General features: G+C 42.3%; 1 protein-coding gene and 1 non-coding gene across 7 annotated transcripts in view; one reads left to right on the top strand and one right to left on the bottom strand.

Annotated features, from left to right (window-relative positions):
- Window positions 1–25,349, top strand: part of kcnc2 (potassium voltage-gated channel, Shaw-related subfamily, member 2) — a 47,254-nt gene extending 21,905 nt beyond the window's left edge. The window contains exons 2-4 of one of the 6 annotated variants that reach the window (XM_076150442.1): window positions 17,656–18,595; window positions 20,121–20,291; window positions 25,288–25,349. In XM_076150442.1, the coding sequence (XP_076006557.1) occupies window positions 17,656–18,595; window positions 20,121–20,291; window positions 25,288–25,349 (1,173 nt within the window). Of the gene's footprint in view, window positions 1–17,655; window positions 18,596–20,120; window positions 20,292–24,148; window positions 24,295–25,287 lie in introns of those variants that run through there. The other 5 variants (XM_076150435.1, XM_076150426.1, XM_076150417.1 and 2 more) reach the window with 5 other exon arrangements.
- On the bottom strand, window positions 1,997–2,088 carry trnar-ucu (transfer RNA arginine (anticodon UCU)). Its single transcript is given in 2 exon segments — window positions 1,997–2,032; window positions 2,052–2,088. It is a non-coding gene; the product is annotated as a tRNA-Arg (tRNA).
- Window positions 25,350–25,586: the final 237 nt, after the last annotated feature.

The raw sequence follows: 25,586 nt of genomic DNA, 5'->3' as shown, positions 1-25,586 counted from the left end.
CAGGAGTGAAGCTGCCACAATGAGGGGGGTAGGGAAAGGGAAAATGCCTGCATGCAGTGAGAAACCAGCAGCCGAGGTTACCCCCACCTGTGTTACCAAACACGTGGCAAACACAATTGCTCCAAGATGAACGATCGCCATTTTGGCCATTCTTGTAAACATTTTGCCACGACTGTGGACAAATCAACTGATGTGTTTGCCAAAAAACGTGTAGTGACTCCTCTTGATTCCTCTTCCATGTAGATGTTATTGTCACTTCTTAGGTAAGTCTGGCAAACAGCATCTGTCTTGTGTCCGACAAGACTAGGCAACTAACGCAAAATTATTAAGTCAAATAAAATGTCCAAATGTGTTGCTTCCAATCTTGCTTTCCAATCTTTTTTTCTGATCTGAGAAATGTACCAAAGTCACTGAGAAAACCATAAGAACAAAAATGGATGTGTTACAATGTTGTTTCTTCTTCTGCTCCCCTATTCACCCGCTACAGGCTGATTGGCCATAACTCGATCTGAAATGCCACATAATGCAGAGCGCTGATATCTATATGCTGGGGGCTGCACTTCCGTGTTTCGGCAAATGTGACTAACTGAATTTGAGTGCAGCAGGGGGGGAAGTGAGTGGATGGGTGAGAGCGGAAACTGAGTTGAGATGCTGGCTCTGTCTTTGTGTGTGTGTGTGTTTCTGTCTACAACTTGCGTGCCAGTCTGTCTGCATGGAACAGGGCTTGCACACTGAGCACTGCCTTCTCCCAAATGTCAGTTTGTGCTGTGCTGGTTGCCTGGCAGCATGTTGAGGTTGAGCGAACACAATAATTTGATGAAAACCCACATTGCAGAGGAACTGATACACATTTACTCAGTCTTTATCCAGATTATCATAATTTAGATTATCTGAGAGTAATACTGGAAATAATAAATCCTGTTTGCTGGAGTCTGAGAGCTTTCAGGAGGTTGTTTGGCCCATCATTGCCATGGATACGTTAATATCGATTGTTTGGAAATGGAGAATTGCCTTTGATTGCTTTTTTAAGATTTTTGGATGTGTTTGTGGTTTTATTACATCATTCACATCGAGTAGTAAAGAAAAGGAATGTCCTCACATAGGAATTGTCTACACAGTATACAGTCTACACAACAGTCTAGTAATTGAAAAGAAAAACAATCAAGTGAAACCTGATGAACATTGACCCCATGACAGAGTTATGGTGTAGGAAATATGTCGATTCAGCTCCTAGGCCATTTTGGATGCTGTTGTTGGTGGTATTATTCCATTGAAATGAGTAACTACGACCGGAACACAATGTCATGTTTATTTATAAGGAGAGCAAACAAAGCAATCCAATACAAACACATTGTCATAAGAGCGCCATAATTCTCAATAGCGTTAATTGGTTTAACTCCAGCAAACAGTCCCTGTACTCCTTCTTCCACAAACTGATTTGTTGCTTTCTGTGCTGCTGATTGACCAAGAATTGTCAAACATTTGAGTGATAGAATTTAATACATAAAAAGGTACTGATGATGCATATGTAGTAACTGCTGATTGTTTTTGTTGAATATTCCATCAAAAAAAATTATGGCAGAGAGGGGACGACCCACGCAAAAACCCAAAAATGTGATTCCAAACTTTTGCCTGGCAGGTATATGGCATCACTTTTTTTTGTAAGTAGCTATGGCAACAACAATCTCTCCCCTTTCCTCTGGAGGTGAAGCTTCAGACCTGACAGAGGGAGTCCAGCCTCTCCTGTGCCTGCTCTCTGGGTTTTGCTCAAAGCTTCTCGAGAAGTTGTGATGTAATAGAAATCTGATCTGCATCATGAATTCTTAAGAACGTTTTTTCCCGCAATAAAGTGTGATTTTGTTAAATGGATGTGGAACGGGAAAGCATTTACATTTTATCTGTATTATTCAAAGAGGAAAGATCGGATAGTGGATGGTCTGGATCTCAGCAGGTATGTGAGAGAAATCCATCTGAGGTTTTGTACTCCCAAAAACCTCGACTCTGGTGGGACTTGAACCCACAACCTTTGAATCTCTCCTCTTGAGTTTAACTAGAAGTCCAACGCGCTATCCATTGCGCCACAGAGCCACAAATCTCCCCCCTCTCTCTCTCTCTCTCTCTCTCTCTCTCTCTCTCTCTCTCTCTCTCTCTCTCTCTCTCTCTCTCTCTCTCTCTCTCTCTCTCTCTCTCTCTCTCTCTCTCTCTCTCTCTCTCTCTCTCTCTCTCTCTCTCTCTCTCTCTCTCTCTCTCTCAGAAACATCAGGGGCAGAACATGCATCAAGCATGTTTGAGGAATCTTTAACAATTAAGGAGATTGCTTATTTATCACATTTTAGACTTATGATGGCACCAGATGAATGGTCAGCGTGTCACTGCAATAACATTAAAACGCCTCCTCAGTGGATCATAATCAGGATACACAGGAAATTGCAGTTCCTGTCAGTCTGGTTTGTTACACTTTGGTCTCTGGACTGATTAGTTTATTGAGATGGAGAATTCTGGAGAAATTGCTCTGTGACTCATGTAAAAATGGAAATGTGTAGCTGTGTATCTGCTGTATCAATGCTGCCTATGTTCCATTCTGAGTTAAAGATTAAGTTGGTGGTAGTGATAATGAGGGCAATGAATGAAGTAATAAAAAGCAGAACTACAGTGTTTGGGAAATAAATGTTCCTAATCTCTTGGGAATTCAGTGAGAGCCTCACCCTGAGTGATAAGGCAGGACTACAACACAGATCTAATATGAATAATTCACGAGTAGGCCATAAATAGATTTACTGTAGTGGCAACAGTCATCATGCTTTGATCCTGTGTGAAGAACAAATGGCTGTAAAATCAAAAGAAACTCTTGTTGCATCAGACACAGATCAAAGCAGTCACCAGCCAACGACTGCAGGTCATAGTAAGCTGATCTGATTATTGTCAAACATCTATCTATTTTTAAGTACACAAAAAAATCACTTATTTAAATTTAACTCATCTTAACAGGGGATGATGGATTCCAAATAAGAAAACTATCACATGTTTTAGAAGAAGAAGAAGAACACCCTATATTGATCCCGACATTTTTCACAATGCAATCGACACCCAGATCTGAACTTGCTTCTCCTCATACACACATGCACGCACCGGAGGGGCCAGCGCAGGCAGCCGGCAGCCAGTGCCCGTGGAGCAGGTTGGGGTTTGGTGCCTTGCTCAAGGGCACCTCGGCAGTGTCACTTTGTCGAAGACTGGCAACTCTACAGGTGCCAGTCCACGCTTTTTGGTCCACAGGAACCGGATACCCTCTGGTTCCCAAGCCGAATCCCATAAGGACTCAGCCGCCCAGTTAAAGGAGCCTCTTGCTGTACTGTACTCCCAAAATCCTTGACCCTGGTGGGACTCAAACACACAACCTTTGAATCACTTCTCTTGTGTTTGACTAGAAGTCCAATGCGCTATACATTGTGCTACAGAGCCACAATTCAGGCCATCTATCTATCTTTCTGTCTGTCTGTCTGTCTGTCTGTCTGTCTGCCTGTCTGTCTGTCTGTCTGTCTGTCTGTCTGTCTGTCTTTGTCTGTCGAGATACAACAGTAGATGAATAATTCATCTCCTGGCACACTCAACTGTTGCAGATGTTGGCAAACTGAATCTGAAATGTTTCGGTGCCCCAGAAAATCTGGCGTGCTTCACTGAGGTGAGGTGTTGCACATTCAGCCAGGGGGCCAATCGTCATTCAGAAGAGCCAGATCTCAAACCAGCACAGGCCCCTAAAATAGTGCTTTGCCCTGCATTCAGGTTTCTAGGTTTCTTCTGTTGACTGCAGCTTCTCTGCCCTCAGGGAGGTATTTCCTCTGGATAAGGACAGTAACCAGGGGTGAAAGTAGGACGCTATGGTCTCTGCAGTACCGGGAAGTGGGGGCAGCACAGCAGAAATCGAGGACCTACTGCTATATAGATCCATCACTCAGACAGCAGAGTGGAGCAGAGGAGAGACATGGAGACAGCCATGTAACCTCACAATACACTGCCAGTCCCAGACTTTATGTTTGTGAAGAAGTGAACATCTGAATAGGCTGAGGTGGTGCGGTGCTACAGTAGATCGACGCCACACTAATCACTAGTAACCAGGAATTGTGTACAGTAGCTTGTCCATCTTGTGCTCACAGACCTCTGGTATCTGTAAGGTTGATGTGTGAAAACTCCTAAGTAATTACAACACGTTATGTGTGTGAGCCCTCCTGCTTAACTGTTTGTCACATCATTTAAAAATGTCTCTTGAAAATGTCCTAAGTTGCACTCAGAGCATATCTAAACCACACACAATGAGTTTTTCTTTCATAGGAGAGTAGGAGTCACTTTTCTACAGTTCTTGTGGGCAGTTGCGCTCTCTTCACCTTCACGCCCACCCTCTAGGAATTTATTCTAATATACTCCACATCCTTGTGCGATATGAGATAAAGCCAAGTTTAGACATTGGACTATGTTTTTGAAATGGCATACAATCACCTATACGAAATAAAGCAGTCCATTTTGTCAGCGATGTCTGTCACAGGATCCATCCTAGCAACCCCACAGCTCATAGAGAGTTGAAGAACACAGTATAGGAAGGATCCCTAAATAGCTTCAAGCTCTGTCAATCTGTATTTAAATATACAGAACAAGCCTAAATAAACAACATTATTCTGGAAACATGTCCACTAATAAGCAGATTTGGCAACACTGCTTGTTCCTTTATTTATTTTATTATAACACTCGCCTGCCAAGATATCACCTTCACCACCACGTGAGATGGAATGCTTCTAAAATGCTCTGATTTCACAATATTAATGTGTGTGTTTTGGGGGAGTTCAGATGACACACACTCACTCACATACACAAATATTGGAAGTGCTTCAAACCGCTCCTCTCAGGACGCCCAAGCCTCCAGACTCCACCCAATCGTTACACACTATAGCAACAACAACATGTTGAGTGCTCTGTGACCTTTAGTGGGTCGACAAATCCCACATGGGATTATATCACTGGCAGGACACATCTGTATGACATGCTGCCACTCATGGTTTCCCTGAGGGGGTCCATCTCTCTTAACGTAATGGCCAAGTGGAGCCTGCAGGTTCAAAATGCCTGAGGGTGAAGAGCGGAGAATACAGAGCAGCTCTGTTCGAAGATCATCCAAAAAGAGGGGCTTCATCACTGCCCAGCTGATTCCACATATTTGGGAAAGCCAGGCGGTAAAGCTGTGAATCGTGTTGAGGCAGATTTATTTGAAGTTGTACTTGAGTTTCTCTTTATTCTGTGAAACAATCTCAGTAAGTTGAATCTTCCAGGGAAGATCCAGGAGCCCTGCCATGAGATTGAGGGGTAAAAATCAGAACCAGAATCAGAATGACTCAAGTTTAGAACAAGGAGTTATGAGTGTAACGAAACGGACGGTGACTTCTGAAAGATCACTGACAAATCTTCATAGTTGGTTCAGTCCAAGCATTTCCTCGGCCCTAAGCAGCTTCTGACATAGCCTGTGGACTGGTAAAGACAGTTGCATTAGGCTAGCAAACCAGTCATGTTTCCAACATGGCAGAATTGCCTGCTCTGGAGGCAGACGGAAACAGAAAAATGGGGGTGCAGTACTTGAGTGCCTGCTGTGTGGAATAAAACCACCATCAACATTGTTTAGAGTGATTTTAAAAGTGTTACATAATCACTGAAATGTAACTTGTGTATTACCCAAGCATAGGTTACATAATCCCAGGTCCATTGTAGAGCAAATCTCTTTACTTCTAGAAAAAGGAATAATCCTAATCCTAGTTTTGTACTTAAGTACCAACATAAGAATTAAGTATTTGACCCGCCCTTCACATGACACATGTAGCTGCTGCATAGAAGTGTAGAACCATGAGGAGAGGGAGTAACGCATGTGAAAGGCTGCAGTAAGTTTCTAAATGCTGATATTTCTATTGTGATAATGTGATAACTGTGAATTTGTACCCCTAATGGGGAGCAAAGATCATTTACCTCACTGACTAGCCAATGTCTGCTTCCCAGAAAGTTTGCTGATATATGACAGAACAAATGATGGTGATGTAAGGAATCTTGAAGAATGTTCTGAAGATGTCAGCAACAGTAAGTCAGAGTAGATGTCTTGACTTTTATTTTGTAGGTATAATTATGCAGGGTTTTCAGCAGATCTATTGAGCATTTCTATCCTTGCAGTAAAAGAGAAGTGCAACTCTCTCGTTGAATGTTGGTTTGAGAACGTTGTGATGTCAAAACACGTCGACATTCAGTCCAGGCTTTGTCAGATCTGGCCTTGTCTTTTGTCACAGCGCTCCTCAGCCGCCCCTTACATGTTGCTCATCACCATAGCAACAGTGGCTTTCCCTACCTCATCTCTTTCTGAGAGCCACGGCCCTGAGGACTTTGAATAATGGTGATCTGCCATGGGAATCAGTGAATGGAGTGCAGATGCAGCGTGTGGAGTTTGTCGCACATGCTGATATATCTATCATTCAACATTCTTTTCAGTGCTCAGATGGCTGAAGGTGAGTTCTGCTCATCTACAGAGGCTATGAATATTTAGTATCCACAACAATAAAGTTAAAGATATGGATTTTCCTAATAAATTCCCCTTCTTTCATCGTTTAAAAATTCATTCAGGTGGTAGATGGGACAACCATTTAAGAATTGAGAACCAAATATAAATAATGTGAGTCTGTGTATTATAATACAACGATATGTATATGTATATGTATAATAAAAGATTAATTTTACAGTGTTACAGTGCTCCTGAATCAGGACTTTGAACCCAAGTTGCTGGATTTGATAAGAACTGTGTCCATAGTCCTCTTCATTTTCAAGAATCTTGAGGCCAGCCTGAATGCATAAAGTTCAATAACGTTTCAGATCAGCTTTGACCTTGAACCACTTCCTTGTCACACCTTGTCACACATGACATGACACAACATGTCACACCTTATGGTTTATTTATCAGAGCCTGGAGGTGAGCAACATCATCTCCCCTTGGTAGAAGGCAAACTGTCCACAGCCATATCCACAGCCAAGATTGGGTTTTGTATTTCAGTGGTGTTTACCTGGCAACATCAGCACCGCCTGGCCAGCAGAGAATTTACCCAGACTGCTCTGTTGTGGACCCTACTGCCACTTTTGGCCACAAGAACTTGGTGAAATCTGAAAGCCGGAGGCTCGTCACAACCCAACAAATAAGAAAGTGACAAGTAACAACCTCTTTGGAGAGGTAGTGTGTTGTTTTTGGCAGCTTGTGATCAAAGGGAAAGGCTGTGGATGTCAGGAGGGATGTGACGAGTTTGTGCTTGTGGACGTGATCACAAAGAAAGCAGGATCGCTGTCTGGCTCGGCCTGTTTCTCACTCCCATTCCTGCTCTACATATAATTGCAATGTTTGTTTCTTTTAAATGACAATAATGTATTCATGTATTCAGAGAACGTTGGGAGGGCTGAGCAATCGCCTGCCAAACTGGCTTTTAATCACAGCAGGAAAATGGCCGAACAGTGACATTGATGTTTACACTCGAGGATGCAGAGTGTACGAGTAGAGACGCACAAACACATACACACAAATCATATCCTTCTCTTTATCTAAGTGCAAATAGATGACAAGAGGAAGCAGCAATTGAATCTGTTTTACTATTGACATTCTGTAAACGGAGCACAAAATGTGTTACTCATACAAAAAGAGTGGAGATTACCATTCATAACCGTGGGATGCAGGTGTGTTGCAAATAGCTTTATAGTTTATCAGTCCTCTGTTGGTCTGTCAAGAAGGTGGGAGTCCAGGAGTCTGTAGCCAAAATACAAGATCAGCAGTACCTGCATACCAACTATACGCCCATATTTGTGTCAAACCGAGAAAGAAGTATGATGATCAACTATTGGACATTGACAGTGTCCGTATACTGAAAAGACATTACCACAACCGAGTATCCGTGTTGGATGAGCTGCGTTGCGTCATCCTGTCGCATCCTGTGAGAGACAGTTTAACAGATGGACGCACCGACAACACAAACATCAGCTGAGTCATTGCTGATCACCACACACGTGCTCGCATAAACATGGGTCAGTGGCACATCTGAGCTATAGGCAATCACTGAAATATTGATGGCAGATGAATGGATGAAAGTGTGTGACTAATGTAAGGAGGGGAGGGGCCGTGGGTGTGGGGTGCGGGGCAGTTGGTTATATTTAGTACCACACTTTCCCTGGGGTTTTAATGCAAGGCTATTTTTGTTTGGAGAGACAGCAAACAGCTTCTGTCTCACCGTTTGTGATGCTACAGTGAGTGCTCACATTCATCTGTTCCTTCGATTCCTTGTGATTCACATTGCAACATTTTAGGCAATCTATGTCAGGTTATATTTGACACTTCTTAAGATGTGACATACCAGATTCCTGCATAATGAAACAGTTTTCTTGTGACATTTCTCTTTCTTTCGCGGCTCGATTCTTGTGCTACAGGTAAACATGCAGAACCAAGTACACCATCGGTCATTTGAAGTTGTACCAATGTTCTGAGGTGTAAATAGTTTCACTCCAAGGCCAGGTTTGTGCTTGATGTTAACATGATGCTTACAAGTAGGCAAGATGGTGACCACACTAATCCTGTGCATTGACATCCAGAATGAACAAGACTGAAAGCTGTACATACCAAAGTCAAAGGACACGACAAATGATGCAAAAGAAATTAAGTGATAGTTGTGAGGAAGGAGCTGCTGATCAACAATGACAGAATGAAATTACCACTATGCTTCCACTGTTTAGCATTATGTCACCTGGGTGTCTGAATGATCTTATTCAGTCCTGCAAACTGACATACGACCCTTTTAAATGGGTCTTTCTTCTTGACCCTTTGAAGATCTGTAAAAATGAAGACAACAACGTCTGACAGGGAATCATCTCTCTGTACCACATCCCCTCACAACGCTGACTATCTCAAAATGTCAATGAATTATTCAAATGAGAGGACCCAGAGAATTTTGATACGCTATTTATAGCCCCGGTATGTGGTTGGTTGCCAAAAGCTATGGATTTAGAAGGGTTCCCCCGAGCGAGCTGGCTGTCATGTCAGCGTGAGCTTGTTTAATGAGGATGGGGAGGAAGTGTGTGAGCGGGTAGACAGTGATAAAGAGAGAGAGAGAGAGAGAGAGAGAGAAAGGGGGACAGTAAATCCTCCGGTCTTGTAGGAAGAAATGTATCAGTGTTTTCCTTTCGTTCTTAGCTTAAGAGTTGGAGGATCTATTTTCGACAACGCCCACTCCTTCCTGTGTCAGCTGTTCATACTAAATTAGGGATGAAAACAAAAGCAAAACCCAAATTGTGTGCTGTCATCGGTCTATGCAGAAGACTGATTAAAACATCACTGAGAGAGAGAGAGAGAGAGAGAGAGAGAGAGCGGGGGAAGCCCTTTCCTTTTCACTGCCAAAGAACACAATCGTTTTCCAACCGTTTTTCAACCCATTTCCCTCCCCGCTGCCTCCTCCACTGCCAGTTTTCCCTCTTTCTTCGCCATGTCTCTGCCTCTCTCTCTCTCTCTCTCTCTCTCTCTCTCTCTCTCTCTCTCTCTCTCTCTCTATCTCTCTCTCTCATTCTCTCTTCACACGTGTGATTCACCATCTTGAGCTGTCAAAAGAGAGAAAGGTTGCCGTCACAATGGCAGCAGCTGATCAAGAGAACAAGTGCAGCCTTGTGTGTGACAAAAACATCATTTTGTTGGGGGTCTTTGTTGTAAATCAGCACTATTCATCAGTAGCCTGCTTCAAAGTCTGTTTCTGATGTTTCCTAGGACTAGTCATCCTCCCAGGCCCTCACTTTATTTTTATCCTGCTGTATTTAATAAGAGAGCATCATCCAGCTTTGTCTCTATAGAATATGGAAATCAATTACTTGGTGGTTTAATTATGTATGTGCAACGATGGTCTTTAAATGAGCCGTTCAGCTTTAACTGCTGTGTATTTTTAAAATGGAAAGCTTGACATGACAGAATTTTCAAACACAAGGCATCATGTCTGTTTCCCACGGGGAGGCTCAGTTATCCCACAGCATGTAGAGAAACACTCCATGCATATGCTGTTTTACTAATTGACCCTCAAGAAGATCATCAAGGCTTCTTAAATATCTTTTATCCCATTCCAAAAAAAAGCACTTCACACTTCACTTGCTTCCAACCACAGATGCTCATTAAGATGTCAATGGTGGAAGCACTTGATATGTTGGTATACTGTACACCTCCCATGCTGGAGCAGGATAACTGCTCCTGATGATGAGGATGAGGATGAGGATGAGGATGAGGATGAGGATGAGGATGATGATGAGGATGAGGATGAGGATGAGGATGAGGATGATGAAGATGAGGATGAGGATGAGGATGAGGATGAGGATGAGGATGATGAGGATGATTAGGCTGATAAGGATGAGGATGAGGTTGAGGATGAGGATGAGGATGAGGATGAGGATGAGGATACTGAAAAAATCCTCATTGGTTCGTTCATAAGAAAATGAAATCTGTGTGAAATGGGGGCAAATGAAATTCAGATTTGGTCCATTCCACCTCTTATATATTTGCATTTATTATAAATCACCATAGCAAATAGGAATCAGCACATACTGCAACATGCTACAGACACAACAAGCCCTCACAACCACAACACCAGCAGGATGTACATTATCCTGCAGACAGTGCACTCTGTATATCAACACCCCCACAATAGTGTGAAGATATGTAGTGGATTCCCCCTGAGATACGAACCTATTAATGGAGTATATGTGCATGTGTTTATGTTGGTGTGTGTCATTCATTGCCTCTGCTCCTTTGAGTCTACATACACGGATGAAGCATGCAAGAGCCAAGTAGAACAGCAGGAGCTGCATGTAGACTTTGTTAGGCGATGAGTGTTTTTATTTCTCCTTTATTTTTCGTTCAATTGCAGATGTGAATCATGAACACATTACTTAAAATATTAACATAACATGATGAAATGATCTGATTGCATTTGATTAACTGTTGCTGGTGACCTCAATCACAATGGCTTGTTGTCAGATCAGATGAGTGCAGGTATATGTCATAATACATGCATATAATACAAAAGGTTAGGTTAGATAAGGATTAACTGGTGGGGATATGGATACTCGCATCTGTTCAGCAGATCTACATTGGTAGGAAGCCCAGCATAACAACTACACCCGAGGGCAAAAAGCTTGGCTAAATTTAGCGGAGCTCACCGGAGTGGCCAAAATCTACCTGGCACAATAACAGGTAACCAAAACTCAGTCCGATAAACAATCGGGCTCTGAATTCATTTTACTTTTGTTTTGTTTGTTTAAGCCCGGATTCAATGGTAACCAGGCAGCGGGAAGAGTGAGTGAGAGAAGAAAAGGAAGTGAGAGAGAAAGTGAGAGAGAGGCGGGGGGGGGGGGGGGGGGGGGGGGTGATAAGTAGATGATCAGTGTCGCTCCCTGGTGTGATGTCAATAATGACAGTGGGTGGTGGTGGTGTGTGTGTGTGTGTGTGTGGGGGGGGGGGGGGGGGGGGGGGCTGCTTTGAAGGGACACAACACCGCCTCAGTGACAGACATGCAGCAACAGACGGAACCATATCTCTGCCCAGGGTCTCTGCTTCCAGCCAGAGCCTGCTGTGTGTGTGTGTATGTGTGTGTGTGAGAGTGACAGCGTGTGTGTGTGTGTTTGTGTGAGTGTGTGTGTGTGTGTGTGTTCAGAGCTGAGTAAAGAATATTAATTAAGTTATCACAGACGTAAAACATATATCAGTAGATGTGTGTAAGCTGGCTCTAGGTAGGTTTACGTTCACCTATGTTATGTGTGTTATGTGTGCGTCTTCAAGCTGTTTAGTGAATTGCATTAGTGTGGATGTGCAGCTTTACACGTCTGCAGTCTTAGATATGTGTGCACAGTGGAAGAGCCTAAATCCTGATTAATATTACTGGGCAATCATGCAGAAACAGAAGGCAAAGCACATACAAGCTCAACCCCCCAAACAGGTTTAATTATGTCAGTCTGTAGAGTGTAGACGTGTTTTTGTGTGAGTTTGAGATCCTTAGTAAAACATTACACCTGCGGGTCCCCTTATCTTGATGATGTCATGACGGCTTGAGGAGGACCACACCAGCACGGTGGTGGATGGTGGTCTCAGGCCAGGGCTTCCTTCCATAGTGTGAAACAGATGGCGGCAGTCCCAAGGAGGTGGGAGCAGCGAGAGCGGATTGGCCGAGCCAACAGGGCTGTTGTGGAAACAGTCTCAGCAGAGGGGTGGGCTGCCTGTATTCAGTATGTGTGTGGATGGGGAGGGTGGGGGTCTAGTGGGAGGATGCCAAGGTTTCTCAGCCAACATGTTGCTGTGCCAACAGATGCATGAAAAAAACGTCAAACCCATGAGGGTCGTTCTGTTTATAGCTTTCCATGAGAGTGCTGGAGCTACTAGGATTCAACCAGAGTTACATTTAAAACTTCACAGTGGTAGATCCCAATATTTGTATGTAATGTAAATGTAGTGTAATGTCATAAAATCACATTATGTTGGCCTATAACTTCACTGTGCATGTCTTTGAGTGTTAATTTGGTATACTTGGGTATGTTTGGGCTTAATAGACCCTAAAAGTCCTTCTCTTACCACACGATACATCTTAGTGTCGCAAACTGATTTTTGGAGCATAACAAAAATGTTGACATGTGCAGATTTAAATTATTAGCTCATAGCAGCACAGCTCATTGGAATTAAAAGTGCAATCCCTCCTGTAAGAAAGTTATTTTGAATCGGGAAATGTGATCATGTTTGGATTAAGGTCTATAAACAAAGACATTCTGACCTTTTTTTTTAAGACAAATACAATCTGTTTTTGAATGAATTACCATCCAGATATCTATTATTCTAAGACAAATCAAATCTTCCAGAGTGACTGTAAATATTACATTTTAAGTCTTATAACAGAATTTGCGGATGTGAAATATAGAATATGTAATTTCTTTTATGAAAATAAAAAAAGATTTTAATATGTAATTGTATGCATTTTACACGTATTAACAGACAGGAAGGAAGAATTTCAGGGTTTTTTGTTTTGTATGCATCGCTCTGTTGCTCAATTGGAACCTGCAGGCAGATACACTCAAGCTCTCTAAGTTTTTCCTTTCCATTAGTGTGCTAATGTGACATCCTTCATGGTGTATCACTTAGCCTTTACAACCTAAAGCTGCATAGCTCAGGTGTCAGCGTCATGCCGGCTCCAGGCCCGATGGAAGCAGTAGTGTGCTGGGGGATTGTGCGGTGGAAGTTTTGATGGACTGTTTGATCTGGCATTTTCTTCATGTCTCCTCCCTTTGCCAAAGACGAGCAGACTTTCAGGCAGTGGCGGCGACTTCTGTGAAAAATTATGTTATTATAAAGAAGCCCTCCTTTCTTTGGTGCTGACAGCTCGTTTCTCATCAATGTTTGTTGTGGCAGACATGCAGTGACAGAGCTTATGAGTAAGATATTTAAAGAAGGCCCTCTTTATTTAGAGTTATGGCCTGTTGACTACACCTCACCTGTCTGATTACTTTACAGTGCAGGTTATCATCCTCATATAGCCTCTTCATCTATTTAAGGACATAGGTGTAATATTGAAATGAAGAGTGGCATGTTCAAAGTTAATGTACGTAGGAGAAGTTCATTATATTGGTAATGAATCATACTGAAGAGTAACAAGTGGTTGTAGAGACATCCGGTGGAGGTGCAAAAGTTTAGACCTTGAATACGAACCTGAGAAAAACATGTGGACCAGACAAAGAGAAATCACATCTCTCTTTCTTAACGTTTACAATGTAATCTGCACACATTTGGCTCTTTGTGGTAGACAGGGAAAGAGAAATGAAGGTCAAAGGATTGATCCCTGCGACAGCCAGTGTGCCAATTACCAGCTGTGTCAGTAAGTAGGACCCTGACACGCTGAAGCTAAATGCCTTAAATGTAATGAGAAATATGTCTGAAAATGGGCGAGTCCTCAGGCTAAATTAGATCTGCATTGTTCCGAGATAGACTGTCTGTGCTACATCCGCCCTCTGTTCCTTCAAACAGGGCTTTATGGAAGTGTTGGGCGTATTTAGCATGCAGGGTGTGTGCGCTGGAAATCAGGATGTGGAGAAGCATGTGCCTGTTGCAATCACATGGCAGAGCAACACCTTTGCATTTTTAATGGCCATCATAAATAACCTTGTGTGTGTGTGTATGTGTGTGTGTGTGTGTGTGTGTGTGTGTGTGTGTGTGTGTGTGTGTGTGTGTGTGTGTGTGTGCGCGTGCGTGTGTCAGGGGATTGAATCCAAGTGTGTGTGTGCAAGCATTTATATCAGTGTAGTTGTGTGCGTGTCTGTGTGTGTGTGTGTGTGTACCTTCATGTTGGTGTCTTAGTTGTTTAATGTGACATGATTTGGCTGGCACAGGACATTGTGCGTTTGGGAGATGATACATCCAGTGTCTGCAGAGGTGAACGTGACACAATTACACCCCAGCACGAAACAGAAGGTGCCATTATTCGGTGTTGCATCCTCGTGAGCGAAGGAAACAGCTCCGGTGGTCCCGCTGTTCATTTGAGGCAATGTCAAGATAACAAGGCAGAGAGACAGAGAGCGAGAGAGAGAGAGAGAGAGAGAGAGAGAGAGAGAGAGAGAGAGAGAGAGAGAGACGGAGAGAGAGAGAGAGAGAGATGAATGAGAATGTTTATACGATAAATCCACCCTAAAATACATGTCACAGGATGTCGAAGAGATATAGAGACAACAACAGCAGCATCACTAAACTGAAGTGTGTTATTCTATTTGTGACTGCATTTCATTTTTACTTTATAACAGGGAGCACAAAGCAGGCAGCACTATCTCATCTACCTCAGTTTGTATTACAGGTATGCCTCAGGGATGTGTCCTCAGTCCACATATATTCTCACTTTTTACATGTGAAAAACTCAACAAAATTGCATCGTATGGCAAAGGCAAATAAAATTTCTGGGAACTCAAGCATACCAATGTGTTTTGAGAAATTTCTCACCCCGAGGCAGTTCAGTTTTTAAATCAATGACGCTGCACCAAGCACTTTAATGACTACCACCTGCACTCTGTGACCATTTATTTACATCTAGGCTATCATGCATTAATTTGTATGTGTCAATTGTGAGGGTTTTGCTACATTGTCTATGAGTTTTCTACCAACTGTGTCTTCATGCTGGTTAAATGTATGATCCAGAGGAGGCACTTAATGTGCTCTGCTGCTCATAGCATCACAATTAATCAATTGCTGTTAAGATTCTGGAAATTAGACCAAGTGACCGCTCCATCTATGAGAGCTGCGTCCATTATTTTGTAGGGAGATTTTTTTTTACTTTTACAATTCAAGTGGATGACTCATATTCTTCTCTCTGAATAGGAATATGAGTATTATTTTCTATATAATTCAACATATTCCACTGTGTGACATCATGAAACAGAAAGTGTGGCTGAGGCAAGCTGTGGTGTTATGATGGATATGGAATGAGTCGGAATAAAGGCAGGGCTTATAGGACTATAAAAACACATATATGGAAGGTACAATATAAGGAAAGAGTCCCTAATAACAGTGGCAGAGTGAATGCACACAGTTCAGAAGCAGGGTGACCCAAATAGTGGCAAAGATATTTTGAGAGCATGTGAGTCATGCAATCCAAAAACAAGGCAGGGTGTGAAATGACTAGAGCTGAGTAGGATGAACGCACAAGTGGATGGATTGTGGGAGGAAGGTGGAGAAGGAGCATAGTAGGCTGCATGTGTGGAAATGTGCTCCATCTATCTCTGCAAGAGAGTTGTGGATGTTTGCAAATTCAGACTGAGCTGCCTCCAGGGAGTAAGAAACAAAACAAAGTGGGAATACAATTCATCATTGTATTCCCATCATCATTTAGATTCATTCAAGGCATCAGCAATCCGTTTTTGATATTAAACATCTTTATTTGTTTAAATCTGTGCAAACATTTCTGCAACATAGTTTATGACTTCATTTAAAAAGTATCCTCGGTATATTCTACTGAAATATTCAAAGTGAAAGTATTAATTAGTAGACGAAACTAGAAAAAAGAATATAATCAAGTATCAGTATTTCAAAGCTTAAGTTTGTAAAAGGAATTAATCTTTCCCTGTGTTGCGTGAAAAGGATGCAGGGTGTCTCGTCTCTTCACCATTAGTTTGAGATTCCTTGAAGCCAACAAACATTGACCACACTGTTACATCAGCCTGTCTGTCCTTTATCCGTAGAAGCGGTGAGTATATTGCGTCCCAATAAAAAAACATTTCTCCATGCATCCCTCATGGCAGCAGTAAATGTGAATGAGCTGGTCAACAAATAGTACCCAGGAGGACTATTTAGCCCTCCCTATCTCTGCCTGACTTTGCCATTGGATACTGCCTCCCAGACACAAAACAGGGGACAAGTGACAAAAGATGGCTTTGATTTGTAACCAATTTAACACAGTATGGTGTTCTATACTGAGGTACAAAATACGGAATCGCACACAGTGTTGGAGGTGACAGAGAGCCACTGGTGATGGTCAGAACCAATTTTGTGTGCTGTGTTCGGGGTAAAAGTCTATAGGCTTAGCCGCTGATCTTTGTAATATAACCCTGTGCAGCTAGGTGCAGCTATTAGTGTGGGGGGTGGGAGAGGGTCTCTACCACTGTTACTTTTTTTTTTTTACCTTTGCTAAAAAGAATTGAAAACACAACAGCCCAGACATTATATTTCCATACACATACAAACATGGTGAAATTAAAAGAGTGTGCCTTATGCTAAAAAACAAACACAACAACTATCCTGTATTGCTAAATCTATTCATAAAACACTGATCAAACAAACATCAAGACCCATATCATTCTGATGGTTTAATTCTGTGGTGTGAAATCTGTTTGAATCTCACATGTTAACGATCAATGCAATTGACAGGTAATCTGATCAGATTAACTGATCAGTTAATTTAAACTCTCATCTCGCGCACATTCTAGAGGCACCTGCTCTGTCTCTGTCTCTGTCTCTGTCTCTGTCTCTCTCTCTCACACACACACACAAACACACACACACACACCCCAGCCCTGTGCACCAGGATCCCCGTTAGTGTCTGGATGCAGTCAAAATGCAGTTTGGAAGTATTCAAATTTGTTCTCCATAAGATACATGAACATGGTCGTTATTTAGTGTGCAACTGTCTAGTAAGCGAGATTGGTTATCATATTAATGTAATCTTTCCCATGTCTCCATTCCCCACTGTGCACTGTCAGTGATGTTTGTTTGATTGCACCACTTTCCTCAGTGCTTCACTGCCAACTGCCCAACACACAACAAATAGCATTAAATTAAATCTGCAAACTGCATCTGCGTTGCCTTGCTACATTCCCACAAGGAGCACGGGAAAGTACACATTCTATTTGTTGCTCTTGCTAATAGATTGCCTCCCTCCTCTGGAGTCCATTCAAACTGATGCAAGATAATTAAAGTTGCCTGAGTTTGCTTTCTTTCTCCAGGGTAAATGAACTGATTCATTTTGGTCATGGTTCAAACACTGAACAGATTGTTTTGATTATTAATTCATGTTTTTATCTGTGTTCTGACTTATTTACCTCTCCTGTCTTCTCCTGTAGTTCATTGCCTTTGCGTCGTTGTTTTTCATCCTCGTCTCCATCACCACCTTCTGCCTGGAGACTCACGAAGCCTTCAACACCATCACCTTGATCAACAAGACGGAGGGGACGCGAAACGACAGCCTGCTGGACTCAGGCCCGCAGTACGAGATTGAAACTGATCCTGCTCTCACCTATGTGGAGGGAGTTTGTGTTTTCTGGTTCACCATTGAGTTCCTGGTGCGGGTGACCTTCTGCCCAGTCAAGCTGGAGTTTGTAAAGAGTGTTCTCAATATTATCGACTTTGTGGCAATCCTGCCTTTCTACTTGGAGGTCGGGCTAAGTGGCCTTTCATCAAAGGCTGCCAAGGACGTATTGGGGTTCCTCAGGGTGGTGCGCTTTGTTCGTATCCTGCGTATCTTCAAGCTAACACGTCATTTTGTGGGGCTGAGGGTGCTGGGCCACACATTACGGGCCAGCACTAATGAATTCCTGCTGCTCATCATCTTCCTGGCCTTGGGAGTGTTAATTTTCGCAACCATGATCTACTATGCTGAGCGGATTGGCGCTAGCCCAAATGACCCCACAGCTAGCCACCACACCGCCTTCAAAAACATCCCTATAGGCTTCTGGTGGGCTGTGGTAACCATGACTACATTGGGCTATGGCGACATGTATCCAAAGACGTGGTCCGGCATGGTAGTGGGTGCTTTGTGCGCCTTGGCTGGGGTGTTGACGATAGCCATGCCCGTGCCTGTTATTGTCAATAACTTTGGGATGTATTACTCCCTGGCTATGGCCAAGCAGAAGCTGCCCAAGAAGAGGAAGAAACACATCCCTCAGGCAGTGCAGGGAGGGTCCCCCACCTACTGCAAGGCCGATCTCAACACCACCTGCAACAGCACTCAAGGAGACCTGTGCCATGTCAAAGGAAGTAGGGTGCTAGAAAGAAACCGCTCAGGTAAGAGAACTAAAGCCTCAGCAGTCTAGCACACAGGTAACAAGGAGGGGGTTGATGACATGGCAACATAATCCATAAGAAGAAGCCAGTTGCTATATGATATATCCCCCCATAAGCCTGGAAATGGTCTTCCCTCTCGAGAGTCACAAGCACCACAGCAGCTTCCGCACAGCAGATTGAGCTTTTTTGCCTCATAGCCTCCTGGTTGACACAGTGATAAGGGCGATGGTGTGAGGGTAGTTAGAGAAGAGTATTGGAGCAGTTCCTGTGAACAGGAATCCAGCCAGACAGGAAAGCAGCTCCAGTGCTGAAAGTCTTCCTTCCAGTAAAATTGTTCACTTGTTGTTGAGACTGTAGGTGGCTGTTTATGCCCTCTAGGCTCATGTCAGTAATTTACTCTGACACATCTGATATTGATGGAAATTAGTGTCGACCTCTGTTCGCTGACTTTCTTTGAATTCAAGTGCAGACATTCCTGAGGGTAGTTACATGATCTGCATCACAGCCTAAACAGACTCGGAAGTTATATATTTAATAAAGACAGAATAATTCATAGCTCCACTGCATACACAAATAGAGGAAATCTGCTTCAGTCCTCTGTGCTATTTCCTAAGAGGGTATTTCAAATGCAGTCTGCAAGGTTACTTTGCTGTTCAAAATGCTAATACATTGTATGCCGCATGCATGTTAACATTGCATGTAATATCGGGCTGCACCATTTATCAAATTAAAATTGAAACTGTCATATGAAAATGTGCGATTATTAATTGGTGAAATGGAGCAATTTGATTATCAACAATTATTTAATTAGCTAGAGAGGAAGAGTGCTTCTCTGCTCGATCCACCCAATGGACTTTGCCTCATGTAAAGAATCATATATAAAATCTCCATGTAAATAATTTATTGTAATTCAATGACTTAATGCATATCGCAGACCAATAATAACTATAATCATTTGTAAGGAAATATTGGGTTAATAATAACGTAATTAATTTTTTATGATATAATTGTAATTATTGAAACTCATACATATTTAACCTCTAACTATCAGTGTAGTAAACCTTCTCCCTGGCTGATCATGTGTCATGAGTGGAGCGCTGCAGAGCATATGACCTTTGACCTATGTGACATTTTGTGCTGTCTTTTCATGTGGGAGACTGTTTGATGGTTGTCATGATTCCAATTCCCTGAGCATCCCTTCAATATTCCCCTCACTCCCCCAAACCCTTTCTCTTTGCACGTGTATATCACTAAGATACGCTGCAATATAGGATTTGTTTTTTTTTGTAAATTTTTGTAAAAAGAATTAACTACTGCACCACTTTCACTAAAAAGATCAGGTCATTTTTATACTGAGATAGACAATTAGACAATTTGATTTGAATGCTGTTCTAATGCAATCAGTCCAATTATTATTACAGTGGTTTCATGAATTTTGGAATGGCAGGAATTGGATCTCTAGAACAGCTGAAAAGGCTCAGATGGAGTTTTAGATCTGTAATTCCCTCCTGATTCTTTTTCACAGTTCTCTCAGCAGACTGCAGTGGAGGGAGCGACCTGACAATGTCGCCAGAGGAGAGGATCCCCATGCGAAGATCCAGTACTCGGGAACAGGACCGCCGGAGTGGGGGGACTTGCTTTCTGCTTGCTGCCAGTGATTACACCTGCCCTGCAGATGGAGGGATACGAAAAACAGGTAACTGCTTTCCAACATGATTCAATGAGTCAATATTTGAAAGTGCCTCTGAATTGAAGTCATTGAAGTAATTTCATAAAGCAGATTATAGTCTATGAAAGGCAAGCTATGCATTCTTATTGTTTGTACATTTAAACAGACTCATTTTTGATTTAGTGTTTTACAGAAATGATTAACATGAAAAAAAATAGTGTCAGTGAGGTTCAGATTAGATCTTTAACTGTGAAAACATCAACCACCGTCCTTATCAGTTGATCCTTATCTGTAGTGCATGGAACATCAACATCCCTGGAGGGGGTAAGGCTGTTTGTTCAGCCCTAGTCAGCGAAGGTAAAGTAACCTTTGGCCCTGGTAGGTTGCTGCTGTAGTGTTACACAGCACACAATCTATCAGTGGACATGAAGCTGAATCAGGGCTGTTGCTTAAATGTATTCATCTTTTCCTCTTTCCAGGAAACACATGGATAAATACTGACAATGGGGGTGATTCATAAAACACAATGCCAGATTTAATATGTCAGTAAGGACAAATAGCACTACATAAGCACATTCCCTCATTTATAAATGCATGTTAATGGCCTCTATTAAACTGAATGCCTCTTTGCATTGCAGGAGGCAATACTGTTGTTCACATCACCACACAAAATTAAGACCTGTTTCAGTCTCATGGTAAATCTCGTAAAACCTGGGTGATGTTTCTATTTAAGCCCTTTTAAACTGTGCTGCATAATAAGAGTGGAAAATTGAAGTTGAAGATTGTTCAGTGTTTCTTGATCCAGTAGGAATAACCATACAATGAAAACAAAATAATAATATTTGTATTATAACTTCCCTTTCAATTATTGTACCTCACCTTTGGCACCAAAAAAGGTTTCCATTGCCATTTTAATTAATTCAAGAAGATATAGCCATTTCTGGCAGCCTCGCTGAAGCCTTTATGAGGCCGACTCCACCGGGGGCCAGTGACTTTCATGGCCACAGGGAGGCACTAAGTCTAGGTAAGGACAGTAAATATCCACTCAGTTGATTAGTCAGTTTATTTGAATTGCAAGTTTTTAATCTGATCTTGCACATACTGTAGTGAGTATAGTGTCTGAGGGAGCAGTATAGTGTTTAAGACCGACTGATTTTAATTGGCTTTTACACAAGACACCACTTACAATGTGTTGGTTATGGGACAATAATTTCAATACCTAACCTACATTAAGCTTAATGAATAAATCTATATTTCAGCGTGACATGTATGAATTACCCCCATGTGTCTGAATTTGCTGGCTGTTGTCAGGTCCATTGCCCATCTACATTACCCAATTTAACTGCCCAGTGTAACATCAGATTTAAGGTGATGATACACCAATAAATATTTCAGGCAAATGGGTAATGGGTATGAGTGAGAGGAATGGCTTGCAAGGGGCAAACAGCACAGAAAGGCTTGATTTACACTTCATGTGTTGACTTAAAATCTGTATTAAAATCTAGTTTACTCCCACTTGACAATTTTTTGTTCGAAGAAAAGAAATAATCTCCCTCTAGTCAACTCTTCTGAGTTATACAGGCTGACTTCTTCACTTATTACATTATAACATTTGATGAAAATCTATATTGTTGTATCTCAAAACAAGTGCGTGTTTGCGTTATCCATCACTTTAACACATTGTTTAAAATGAAAAAATGGTCTCATCATGCCCATCAGATCAGTGGAAAAGCCAGGGTTAGAAATGTCCAAACAAAGACTTCATGTCCTTTAAGTCCTAAAAAACACAATTCTTGTATGTATCTCAGTATATAATTGACATAAGAAAATCCGTCTGTCAGCCTGGAACGTGACACAGTACAATACAGCTTCAAAGGTAGAAAATGGTGTAAATTCAAACCTATAAACTAGAGAATCAAACCCATGGTTCACTCCATGGAAAATACAAGTCACCTTTTGATCATTGGAAATAATATTTAGCTCCTCATGTAGAGTAAAGTGTGTAAGTTTTATTTCAGGCATTTTGAGGCAATAATGTATGGAACTGTTAAGGGTTAAGCCTTTGCTAACTGCCTTATTAGCAGATGTCACCTGCCTGCCCAGAAGGCTATAAGTATGTCATTTTCTCCATGTTACTGCTCCACAGCCTCAGTACCAGCAGAGTCTATGCTATCATACCATGTATGATGAAGCTTGATTCTTATAAGCATGCTTTTAATGACCCATGCTTGCTTTTGAGATAATCTGGCAGTTTAAACTACATGTGGCCAAGATCAACTCTGTGATCTCTCTCTCAGTTGGGCACCTTGCTTGCCTTGTTTTTTCCATGTAGGCAGGCATCCAGCTGTGCCTCCCATGCTGATGTTCATGTATAAACATCAGGTCCTTTCTACAAAGACCCAGGCTGCCCTTTGTTGTGCCTGTTCGGCTGGTTTTGAAACAGCCCTGGTTAATTTACTCCCCTCCTCTCTCTGACACAAATGGTGCTGTATGCAGTATGGTAATGAGGCCACGTTTCCCATTAGCTGATCCTCAGCTGACTGGCATGCTCCCTTAATGATCTGGCTGCATTGGCTTGCTTGTTTATTTTGCACCAAACAACTTATGCAAGTGTTTCAAAAGTGCATCCCATGCTGCATCTGTAGAGATTAGTGCTGTTAAGAAGAGTGCATCTGTAAAATAAGTGAAGCATTAGTATGTAGCCTTTGAGATCATCCTCATCATCAGTATGTGCACCCTACAATCTGCATTTACAGCATATTTTAAACATAATATTCATTTGTGTACACTTAAATAACTGCATATCCTATGTAAAGTGATTTACTTGCCTGTCTGACTGCTGTTTATTTGAATTATGTGTCACAACATGGCTCATTTCTTAAGTGAATATAAAACATTTGCAAGTTTTTGTTGCAAATTAATGCTTTCTGGTAAGTGAAAATACCAATGATAATACCATGAGAATGACTTTTCATGTATTAGTGTTTTATACAGCTTACTTTGAGAATCATAGTGGCTCTCATTTGACTAACTGGTTACTGCACTAACTTAGGCAGACTCCATTGACTCACACAGAGGTGGAGCTGCACTGGAAGCACAAGTGAATATATTGGTTTTGTCAGAAAATACATTTCCAATTTTAACATTTTGGAAAGAAATCACGTCTCCAAAAGAAATCCCTGCTCACTGCATCTCTCTGTTGTTTTTCCTGCCCCTTGAGACAGGTTTGTCTGTGAGTGTGTGCTTCAAAACTCACAGAGTCTTTTTAATTTCAACAGAACGGGTTCACACAAAATTTCATGGCAAATTCTATAAAGTTTATTGGATTCAAACACGTTCAGGAGAGAAAGAGGAGGACAAAGACCGCAAGACAGCAACAGGGAAATGCACTTGACTATGCAATACCTTTCTCCCTCTCCCTATCCCTCCCTCTCTTGTTCTGTCTCTCTCTGTACACACTTGCACATTTATGGACAGCAGACTCACAGATGTTCCGTTTTATGGCACCTGCTTTTGTACCACTTATGTGCAGCCCGACCAGATAGGTTTCCTCTTCCACCCACAGCAGCTCCACCTCAGAGAGACATTTACCTAAAACTCCAATTAGCCCTACTGGCATTGTCAGGAAATGTTCTGTGCATGCACTCACCATACAGTATGTTCCTGTTGCTCTGTCTCACTCCTGTCTCCTGTCTTGTCTCGGATCACTCGGCTGGCTCGGACTCGGATCGTTACCTGCCTGCCTGCCTGCCTGCCTGCCTGCTGCCTGCCTGTGTGTATTCATGTCCTGTTCCTGCACCACCACAACCACCACCACCTCCACCACCACCTCCACCACCACCACCACCACCACCACCTATCTGTCGCCCCCCCTTCATCTGAAGGCTATGAGAAATCCCGGAGTTTAAACAACATAGCTGGCATGACTGGCATGGCTGGTAACACCCTGCGGTTGTCTCCTGTGAACTCGCCCTACGGATCGCCCTGCCCACTGAGGCGCTCTCGATCCCCTATCCCCTCCATCCTGTGAGAAGTAGAGCACTGGGCTGCTATAGCCCACTGTAAACCAACACACATCCTACCCCCAAAACAAGCCACCTCCCTCTGGTATTATAGTTGGACTATCAAAGATAATGTGAATAGTGGTTGTATATTTGCTGTTCGTGGCTTAGGCATCCTGAGCAAATCTTCCACTTTTCCCTGAAGGTAGATGTGCTTAGTCAATGTCCTTAAGTACTTGTTAGTTCTCCTGTGTCTTTTGGACTTCCCTTATTGTTGCAATAAATGGACTCTGGGTGGTGGCTTCAGAAGTAGCAGCCATAACATTTGGAACATTATTAATCAGGGATATTAAATGTTGCTATATTTAGATACCTTGAAAAATGTGCTTCCAGAATTTGAAAGAGAGGGAGAGAGAGAGAGAAAGAAAGAGAGAGAGAGAGAGAGAGAGAGAGAGAGAGAGAGAGAGAGAGAGAGAGAGAGAGAGAGAGAGAGAGAGAGATGTCACTTCATTTTAATCTCATATGATTGATTTTGTGTTTGGTTTGCTACTTTATTTCTGGGTTGGGAGAGAGTTAAGGGTGTTGACATAAAATGAATTTGTCATCGGGACGCAGAAGCTCATGCACAGTTTGTCCCTCTTCACCTGCTGCTGGACCTGCTCATGTTTTTGCATGGATCATCCTGTAACCATTGTCAGAGGGGACAGGCAGACAAAGGAGAGGCTAATCTACTGTATATTTGAGGAGGAGTTTATTTTTCTTTTAATTTTATTCTGTGGGGTAGAGGAGGAGGGGGGCTCGCACTTTTGTGTCTCATTGTGCCTTTGGCTTTGCCGAGCAGCAAGGAGACTGAACACAAAAAAACACAGAAAGCCAACTGGGTGTTCGTTTCTCTCTGCATGTGGAATATGCTTGCCTGCTGCTATCTACTATTAATTTTTCCCTCCCTTCATGCTTTTACTTTAATGGAGTACCTCCAAAGCTGCTCTCAAGCTGAAGTGTCTCTGGTTGATTACTTACAGATAACTGCAAAGAGGTTGTCTTTACTGGTTTCCCACAAGCAGAGAGCAGCGTTCTATCTTAATGGCTTTGGGGAAGGCATTGCCATGGCGCAAAGGTAACTTTGTCCTTCTGAACAGGCCGTGCGGCTCAGATTGCAGTGCAGAACCTTCTCACTCTAATTTTTATTAATGATGCATTGGTTTTTTTAAGTGTGCACTAAGAAAGGGGTAATTCAATAATTTTAAAAAGAGTGTGACTTCAAAGACAAACACAGAACAAACATATAGACTTGACAGCATTGTCGAGGGTGCAGGCTGTA

Source organism: Genypterus blacodes, unplaced genomic scaffold, assembly GCF_046128005.1.
Source record: "Genypterus blacodes isolate CSIRO-AG114 ecotype Tasmania unplaced genomic scaffold, CSIRO-AGI_Gbla_v1 ptg000007l_1, whole genome shotgun sequence".
NCBI classification, from domain to species: Eukaryota; Metazoa; Chordata; class Actinopteri; order Ophidiiformes; family Ophidiidae; genus Genypterus; species Genypterus blacodes.
This window is presented reverse-complemented; position numbering and strand designations above follow the sequence as displayed.